Source organism: Limulus polyphemus, unplaced genomic scaffold (genome assembly GCF_000517525.1).
Source record: "Limulus polyphemus unplaced genomic scaffold, Limulus_polyphemus-2.1.2 Scaffold795, whole genome shotgun sequence".
NCBI lineage: Eukaryota > Metazoa > Arthropoda > Merostomata > Xiphosura > Limulidae > Limulus > Limulus polyphemus.
In genome coordinates this window covers 407,160-417,790 of record NW_013666405.1, presented here as the reverse complement: position 1 = coordinate 417,790, position 10,631 = coordinate 407,160, and the positions used below count along the sequence as shown (strand labels likewise).

General features: G+C 29.1%; 1 protein-coding gene across 2 annotated transcripts in view; it reads right to left on the bottom strand.

Annotated features, from left to right (window-relative positions):
* Nucleotides 1-482: 482 nt before the first annotated feature.
* LOC106460560 (RAB6A-GEF complex partner protein 2-like) overlaps nt 483-10,631 on the bottom strand; it is a 26,855-nt gene continuing 16,706 nt past the window's right edge. For both annotated transcript variants that reach the window (XM_013920276.2, XM_013920277.2), the window contains exons 7-9: nt 9,107-9,234; nt 7,027-7,204; nt 483-887 (exon numbers count right to left, since the gene is read on the bottom strand). In XM_013920276.2, coding sequence (XP_013775730.1) covers nt 661-887; nt 7,027-7,204; nt 9,107-9,234 — 533 coding nt within the window. In that variant the 3' untranslated portion in view covers nt 483-660. The remainder of the gene's footprint in view (nt 888-7,026; nt 7,205-9,106; nt 9,235-10,631) is intronic.

Sequence of the window (10,631 nt, the reverse complement as noted above, 5' to 3'; positions counted from 1 at the left end):
ACACACACACACACACACACACACACACACACACACACATACTTTCATTCATACAGTCTCTTTAAAAAACAAAAAAGTTCAGTTAGGGAACTTTGCACAGAACAAAAATATTTTTTTGCTTGTTTAGTAGAAATATATATATGACTAGAGAATGTCAGTGCAAAAAAACGTTTAGCATAATAATAGTCTAATGGAATGTCCTCTTACATGAAATTACTGGAGGTTAGGGTGGGTACTCAAAAACCCAGGTACCCTTTAGTTTTTTTAATTATTCAGGTATCAATATTTAATTTGAGAAATATCCTGTTCACAGAATTTCTTTTGGTTGTGCATCATGCACCACTTTCTAGTATGTGCTCAATTTGTATTGGATTTAATGGGTTTGTACTGTACACACAAAAAAATTATACTGTTCATCACACATTGTTGATTTATGTGAGTTGAGTATGAAAAAAACGTTTGCAACAACACCCACAACATTATAGAGATAATTAATTTTAATTTTTGTATTAATGTACATGACATACAGGCTGAAAAATTACACTGAATATTTATCATAAGTTAAATAGTTCTGAATATTCTATAAGCCAATTTATCTTGGATATCAAGTAATATGTGAGAAACAAAACACATCTTTAATCAATGTTCAGAATGGTGACATCATGTGATGGAGATACTAGAATGAGATGTGGACTGTATCCCATTAGCTACTTGGACAGGGTGGGTGGGGAAAATTTTAATTGGCAGGTCCCACACCATTGTCTGAACATCCAAAGATTCAGGTCCCTGTAAAGTCACACTGTCTGAAGGATCTGAAGGAACTAGTAACTCTGGGAATGATGTGTTTGTCGTAACAAATTCAAAATGTAACTTCCATTTCAAGGAAACTGGAGAAATAAAAATCCAAATTTAATAATGGCTACACCCTAAACCTACAATTATCTTTAACATTAAACAAATAATGATAAAAATAAGTTAGAATTGTCAAATTTATAACACACACAACATAAAATATGATAACCGTTTAGTACTACTTAACACTTCCTGAGATCATAGACTATTTTTATTAAACACAATAAATCTGGAATCTTTGATTTTTTGTGTATTTTATCACAATAGCAAACTTTCACTAAAAACTGTTGGAAAATGTTAGAATGTGTTGTTTTTCTTTACCATATTAAAAACAAAGTAAAAGTTCTTACATGTAACTGATTAAATATTATAAGAATACATAACTTATCTACCAATAGACTTGAATTGAAAAACAGACAATCCCTCCAAGCAATAATCTTTATATTATCATACACATGTTCATTCATATAAGGCATCTTACAGCAACACTTATTACAACCAAAATTAAAAACATACTTTATAGAAAAAACAGGTAAGGATATTAATAAAATCTGGAATACTACAATAAGACATTACTGATTACCCTACTACACTTTCATATTAATTAATTTCACTCTACATCAATAATTTAGCAACAATTCATGGTAGAGGAAAGTAAATGCCAGATACAATATACAGGGATACTGATAAACCTGTAACTATAAATTTCAGAGGTGCTAGAGGTTATGCAAATTCTACAATAGCCAAACATTTTTGTTCTTCACATTATATTAATAAATTTACATTAAACTACATACTTCTATAAGGGGTGGTAAATAAATTAGAGAAAAGGGAAGACCTTGAGAGCAAATGTCACAATTCTTCTAGTTGGAGAGATTGAGATTTTTTAAAAACATTTCCTTATAAAATTAAGAACTTAAACTTATATAATATAAAAATTTGATTTATTAACTACATTTTGATGCAAAATTTATTCATATACATTGATAATAAAGTACTTTAATTAAGTTTTGAAGGTAAGTCTGTAAAAAGTTTATGCCTTGTGCATTTTGACCTAGCCGACATGAAAGTGTTAATGTAGATTCCAATGGGTCCTATGTGTGAAAGCACCATAAATGACACACTGCACGTGAGTATGGTTCTGTGTAGTATTATCTGTAAAAAAGGTCAAAATGAAAGCCAAAAGTACTATGAAAAAGAAAAAAAGGCAAGAGAAAGTCTGCTCTCAAACAGCCCTGGATGATGTTTAAGACAACACCACCATTACCACTGAAACAATGGAAATTTACTATATTATCTGTTAATTTGTCCGGCTAGGTTTTCAAGAACCATACTGATTTAAAGCTATATTTCCGTGTCTTTACAGTCTTACCACTTATCTTTTGTTAAATGTGGACTTGTTGTAAGTATAAATAAATAAAACAACCTTTACAACCCAAACTTTACAAATGTTACTGCAGATGGCCAAATAAAAATTATTTTGATTTCAAATAACACGCTAAGTTATTGGCTATTTGTTTTATTGCCAGCTACTGAAATCAGAAAATTCAGTACAAGCAGCATTCTCAGATTGACAAAAGTGGTACTTGGAATTAGGATGAATTTAATTCACAGCAGTCAGATAAATTGCAATGTTGTTGAAAATAAATTTAGAGAAGAACCCTAAGGCTATAGAAGAATAAACTAAGTTTCTGCTGGTTCAGTTTAATTTAGAGAATTTCTGTTTTTCTTAATTTTATCCAACAAAAAAAGACCAAGACGTTTGTCAGAGAAGAAATATTTTTTCTTATTTCTAACTATTAGTTATATATGAATACACTAAACTGAAGCTTTTTTATTGCGTGTTTTTGACCTTACATCCAAAGCATAAAAAATTATTTTTATTTTGTTCTTGCTAAGAGATACAATTTAAATTCAACTTACAAAAATACTTTCCTTAACCCTTTTGCATCAGGTAGGTCAAAGTGTGCATGTCAACCTTTTACACAGTTACATTCAAAATTTAATTAACTCTCTCACTACAAGTATCCTTTTCAGCACAACACAAGGTTTTTCTAAGTTACATTCAAAATTAAATTAAACTACTTTCTTATCTTAGTATATGAATAAACTTGGCATAAAACATAACTAATAATCCAAATTTTAACACAAGTTTTTAACTTTATAAGGCAATATTAAAAATTAGAAACTTTTAGGTTAGATAAGGTTTGATTAATTAATAATACTTTTTATGAGGTGTGCCTGTGAGTAGCCTGTGTATTATGTAATTTGATAGGGTAACATGAGCTCACAACGTTTGCCAAGTGATTTACAAATTTTACAGTAGGAATATTAGTTAGACGTAGTTCAAAGAGCAATAAAAAATTAAATTTAAGTATAAACAGATGTATACTGTTAAGAGTTTAAAGCTATTTACGATAAATAAATGTAATTACATGTTACAATTTGAAATCATTCTAGGGTAATTTAGATTTATTTCAATTTTTCCTGTTTTGGTGGTTACAAGGTTGGACAAACTGACCAACCTCTTATAGAGTTAAGGTAGAGAAAATAACAGATAAAATATAAAGTTTTACTGGAAGAAAAATATTTGAAATTTAATTGGGAGGTTTTAGAGGCTATGTAGAAGAAAATTTTAGATTTTTCAGATGAATAAAAGTGTTTTTAATCTTAAATTGCAAATCATTTCACACTCGGAGCAGTCAACATTTTGACTCCATATATTCATGGAGAAAGTTTTAGTGAAAATACTTCATTAACAATTCTGAAATAAAATACAACAACATTTACAACCCAAACTTTACAAATTCATTCAAAATTCTGATTTTGTGTCTAAATGCTCTTAATACTTAGTGAAAGCTTGCAAAATTGCATGAAGATACACAAAACACATTAGAAGTTATAGTATGGAATTTTTAGGTTGAATCTACCAAGATCGTAGTGAGAGAGTTAAACTACTTTATTATCTATGTATACAAATAAACTTGGTATCAAAATTTAGCTAATAAATCAAATTTTAATGTATGTTTTTAAGTTCTTAATTTCATAAGGAAATATTTAAATAAAACTCAACCTCCCCTAGTAGGAGAATTGACACTTACTCTCTAGTCTTCCCTTTTCTCTAATTTATTTATTACCCCTCCAAGAAGTACATAATTTAGCATAAATTACTCATTATAATATAGTTATTAATCAGGTAATACATAAGTTTTATAGCCTTCAATCTTATTTGGATACAGAGCGCTAAACTAGAAAATCAGATCCCTCTTGCCACACCCACCTGTCACATCCCTTCTTTCTCAAATTGCCAATAATTCTCTCCGACGTTTAATACTATAACCAATAGAAAGCCAAAGTTTTAATCAAGCATGTAGCATATGTGTTGCACTTTTTCTGTACAGAAAATTTCCAATTTTGCTTCCAGTTCAAACTTTATTCCTATGGGAAACATATTAAGGAGCTTAGCTGAATTTTTAAAGGCTGTTATCACATAGTTAGAAAGCCAGAAAAATTATGACAGTTATAGGACATTGTCTGCTTTTTATTATTATTCTGTGTTCTTAGGTGCTGTATTAAATTAAATAAAAAAATATTTATTGTCGGAGCGCCATTAGTATAAAAAAAATAGGTTTAAGTTTCATTGACAATCAACAGCAAAAAAAAAAAGACTATGACACTGGTACGTACTATATTTCTTGTTTTTCATGTGTATTCTTTATATATTATTATAAAAGTAACTTAAATGTAAAAATTAGAAACTTATTAGGTTAGATTAGGTAAAATAAAGAAAAAAAATTAAAATAAATTTTTACAGGGTATGCTAGCGAGTAGCCTGTGCATTGCTAAATTTGATAATGTCAGCTACACATTTGCACAGTGATTTATAACTTGTGTGGTTGGATTATTAGTTACAGAAGGTTCAAAGGGCAATAAAATGTAAGTAGAAACAGATGTATACTGTTACAAGCTTTAAGCTACTTAGGATAAACAATTGTGGTTTTATATTATAACTGCAGTCTTTTTAGAAAGAAAAAAGGGTAACTTAGAATTATTTCCTAACTTTTTTATTGTGGTTACGAGATTGGTAAAATTAACCAATAACAAAATATAAAGTTTTTCTGAAAACAAAACATTTGAAAATTTTTAGATGAACAAAAGTATTTTTAATCTTAACATGAAAATCACTTTACACTCTGAGCAGTCAATACTCTGACACCATATAATTATTGATAAAGTGTTAGTAAAAATACTTAACTCTTTCAGCACTGGATCAGTCCCTTGGACCAACCTCATAACCATTTTGTACTTGTTATAATTTTCATGCTATAACTTTTAAATTAGTAAGCGTATGCTAATGAAATTTGACAGCTTATCAGTAAACATTACAATGCTTTCATATGCAGAATTTTTTTTTATTAAGTCTTAAGGTTTGTAAAGCAATGTTTTTCTTATGCCTTTTTTTTTTTTTTGCATGTTGGACAGACAACATGCAAAGTAATTTTTATTTTAAGATTAAAATTACTTTTGTGCATCAGAAAATTTTCAAATTTTATATGTGAAATCTTTATAATGTCCAATTAGTTATGAAATATTTCTTAAGGAAAAACTATATTTTATCTGTTATTTTCAGTAATGAATCTCTGTACAGGTTTGGTTAATTTTGACTAATCTCATAACCACCATAAAAAATTAGGAAATAAATATAAATTATGCTTTTTTCATTCCAGAATGACTATAAATAATATCACAAAAACATAAGTGTTTGAACTAAATAGCTTAAATCTCATAACATTATATATTTATTATTTTTTATTATATTGACCTTTTAGCCGTGCCTGCTAACAATACAGAAGTTACAATGACACGGCATATGTGCACTGATGTTGCTGTATCAAACAACATAAAGGTGACCTTTGGTTTATACAAAGTAACTTGTCTTGGCTGTGTTTTAGTAGACTAGTATTTTGTAAAATACAGTCACATTTCAATTATTATACATTATATATGAATATAGATTATTGCTATTTAGAAATAAGTTCTTAAACTTATTTTTATTAAAACATAGAACAGTAAATAAAGAAGTAAAGCAAACAATTATATCTTCTAGTTACGACCTTTTTACTCAGTTGCTTCTTGACGTAGGTTGCCAAGCTTTTAAAATTTTGCACGTGGAGAATATGAAACAAAGCTGTTTTTAGGTTCTATATATATACACTATATTGATACCATAAAATTCCACTACAATTTATCAAGCTTAGTAACTAAGCTGTATTTCAGTCTAAAAAATATGAAATTTTGAGCAGACTACACACAAAACCTACCTCCTTTAAATCTTGGCTCAAAGGAAAGTGATGGCATCCAAAGACATTAAAATGAATGAGAAAGCTACTAGGGGGTCATTCTGAGCTTCCAATTAGTTATTAATGTCATATATAGAAGTAAGTGTATATACGGGAGCATTTCCGAAAATGGAAAGAGGTGGGCAGGGTGCCAATGTGTTTGATTTATTACATGAACAATATTTTAGCAAATTGAAAAGATAAGAAGCTCTTATTTTATATTCTAGCTTGTCAATATCAGTAATTGGAGTTCCAAATTCGTACGAAACTATAGACTTAGTATTTTGACATCACAAACATCTAATCTGAACCGGTGCTGCATTCAACATACCACGTGAAACCCAAAAAATGGATGTTTAACTGTTTTCTTAAATTAATAAATTGAGTAAGGTATAATACTAAAATTTGAATTATAATCTACAGTTTGATACTAAACTTACTGACATAAATTCATGAACTAGTAGGTCAATAAAATTTTGAATACGAGTCAACAAATGCGATGACATGGTCTTTCACCCATGACCCATCTGGAAAGGGGTAAAAAAAAATTGATTTTTTTGTCTACAAAAGACTTAAAAGTTTACTGAATGCTTACCAAATTTTGTGGAGATCAATGAATTACTTTCAGTGTTATAGTATGTATACCACCATGGTTATGTGGTGGTTACAAAGTCATGTAAAATATACGAGCCCATTGCGATATGGTTAACCAAATTTTATTGCATCTATTAAAAACAAAGCCATTCAGGAGAGGCATATTTCAAATTATCATCTATTTTGACTTAAAATATTACACACATAATTTTAAACAAATTAACCTGAATAATCTTCTTACCAATATCTGAAGAAAATGAAGGAGTTATGGTCAAGGGAATTGGCAATAACATGTGTGTGTGTTGAAGATGTAAGCAAAACTCATGATGTTTTGTGTAAGATACAGTTGATACAAGAGCTTTTGAACCTCTTGAGCACTCTGGCTGTACTTCTTCCTCACTTTGTAGTGTTACCAGGAACTAAATTAACAAAAAAAATTAAAAATATATATAAGTTTAATCATATGCCATGACTTACTGTAAAGATGATCATTAAATGTTCATGAAGATAGCACATACAACAAAAAACTAAAGTAAAAGAGCATAAACTGATAAATCATTTATTTTGTAACATAACTCAGTTACCTGTTTTCTTTTCTTGAAGTTATGCTAATACATGAAGACATTTTATTTTTCTTTATGTTTGTGACTCATGACCTAGCTGTTAGAAGCTCACTATGGCAAATAACCACCAAAGTAGAGAAACTTTACGGAAATTAGGTGTATGAATAATAAACAAGTGTGTTCTATCTGTAAAATTTAGATGTTATCTTTACAATCAGAAGAATTTAGTAAATTCTATGATGTTTTTAACTTTGATGTACTGAATAACCTTGTATTATGTTTCATGAATGAATTATTTCTGTCTGTGTTGAACACTGAACTTACAACTTGCAGAAAAAAACATATTATTAATGACACACTGGGTGACAGATGGACAAACTTGGCATTGGAAGAGATACTCTTGAGCCATGACTGTGTTTGTTCTGTCTTAGAAACTTAACTTTGAAAACAGTAATTTTTGAGTTTTTCCATAGAATAAATATTCTAAAATTATATATTTTAGTTTGTTAATAAGAGTATATTGCTAATAATACCCATGGTTTGTGGCTGCTTTTACATATAATGTACACTGTGAAATCAAACATGTATATTAGAACTGGGTTCCTTCATTTTTATTATGCCTGGATAACGCATTGAAATAACCACAAGATAATGATTACTTATTTACTAATTCCTCAAACTAAGAAGAAACTAATTTTGCAAATGGTACATTATTTGTTTTTCCTTTTTTGATGTTTTAACTCCAATTCTTGATTTAATATTAAATGTGTTCATATCTAATAAAAATCCCAGCTAGCTAACTGTGGGACTAATCAGGTGGTAGTTATTATGGAACCATAAGAATGGACAGATTCAGAGGCTATCGAGGCTGCTAAAAGTTTTTGTCTGAACTAATCAATTGATGAGTGCTATTATTTTCATGTCAATCACTCAGCACTTGTTTTGATTAGTAGTTCATTTTGCTAAAGATTCTGTTGTGAGTATTGTTTAGATCAGTTGTATTCACCCTGTTACAAGTTTAGTATGAATCAGTTGAATTAAATTCAGTTTGCTAAAAGTTTCTAAACTGCCAGACACTGTTTAGACATTTTTAAATCCTACTTTGGCTCTACTATTGTTTTCTCTCTCACTTTAGTCAATTTCAGAGCATTTTCTTTCATTCATATTGTAACTGTAGTTTAAATTTAAGTTAACAACAAAACATGCCTGACAGTAAATTCAGTGTTTATGAATAATTTATAGCACATTTTTCTTCTTGAGAATATGTAATACTTTATGTAAATTATAACAATATAAACAACTAGCATTTTTCTGTGTAATCTTCAATCAATTAAGACTTTGTTAAACAAGAATCTGAATGAAAATAAATATAGAATCTAACTGACATCCACTCTTTTGTCTATTCAGAATTGTAACACTAATTTTATTGAAAATCCTGTAAACTTTTCACACTACAAGACCTGTTCCTGTTTGGTATATGATGAATTTTGTGTTAAACATCACACTTACATATACCTAAACCATTTGATTACTGAAACAAGTAATGTCAGTGTAAAATAGAATAGATCAATGTGGACATACACAATTCAAATTTAATATAAATTGAAAGAACAATGATGAAAAATATTCAAAGCCAAATAAAACGGTTTTAATTAATTTTTAGTTACAAGTATTCACAACTTTCAAAATATTATAATTTCCAATTCTATACTTTTAACCAAGGTGGAAAAGGCATATAACATTACACTGAATAACTACCTGCACACAAGGAACAGTTCCTTCAGAAAAATCCAAAGTTCCAATGATATCTTCTCCCAAACGAAAAGCTGATTTCACAAGACAGAATTTCACAACTTTTCCATCTTGATTGGTTACATTATAAACACCTATAAGAAAAAGAGGTATGGCAATTTTTCAAACAAACTTTCTCAACTGTAAATTAAAACTAATTTATGTCACCTATCATTTATACTTGAAATCTATTTCCTTCCCCATCATACATTTTAAACGAGAATTGTTTACTTATTTAACCCTTTCTCTACGGGTGCCCTTTACTGCATATGACACAAGGTTTTAGTATCTTATATTCAAAATATTTGTTTATGTTATACAAATTAGAATAGCACAAAATCTTAGCTAATAATCCATATTTTAATAGTATACAAGTTTTAAGTTCTTAATTCTACAAAGAAATATATAAAAAAATCCTGAATTTCCACTATTGCGATGTAAGTGACATTTTGTCTTAGCATGTCATCATCCCTATTTTATCCATCACCCTTCGAAAATATACAAAATTAAACGTAATATACTCTCTAAACATTCATTATTGCTCAAACAAACCATAATTTTAATAGCCTTCAATTTTGTTTGGTTACAGAGCTATCAAATAGAAAATCAGACCCTTCCTGCCACATCTTCTCTTTCACAATTCGTTGATAGTTCTCTCTTACGTTTCATTATATATATTATCTATAACCAATAGAAAGTCAAGGTTTTCATCTATCAAATAGCGTATTGTATAATGTTGTGTTCTGAACAGATAACCGTCAGTTTCACTCGGAGTAGCAACATCATTCCCGTGGAAAAGTTAATGACTAGCTTGGATGAATTTTTAGCGGCTTTTGTCGCATAGTTAGAAAGCCAGGAAAATTTTTAGAAGTAAGTGAATTTGTCTACTTTTTGCATGTTATTAGTATATATTCTTTGGTATATTACTTAATTAAATAAAAATTGTTTAAGTGCTTTACTATAATCATTAAAAAAAAAATCAGGCTTAACTCTTCGACAATCGAGGGCAAGAAAAAAGAAGATTGGGTAAGTACCTTATTTCTTGTTTTTCATATTTATTATTATAAAAGTAACTAAAATTAAAAGTATGGATCTTTTCAAGTTATTTAAGACTAGATTAGGTAAAATAAGTAATAATAATGTAATTAAATTGGTTCATGAGGCACGCACTCGAGCAGCTCGTGGCTAATGTAATTCAATAGCATAACGTGAGCTGCATGTTCCCCCGAGTGATTTACAACTTATAATGGCGGGGATAGCAGTTAGACATGGTTCAAAGGGCAATAAAACAATAAAATGTAATTATAAATAGATGTATAATGTTACAAACTAAGAACTACTTAGGATAAACGAATGTAGTTTCAGGTTACAATTTGAAATCATTCTAGAAAGAAAAGAAGGTTACTTTAGGTTTATTTCGATTTTTTGTTTGGTGGTTACAAGGTCAGTCAATTTGACAGATCTCGTTTTGAGATAGGGTAAAGAAAATAAC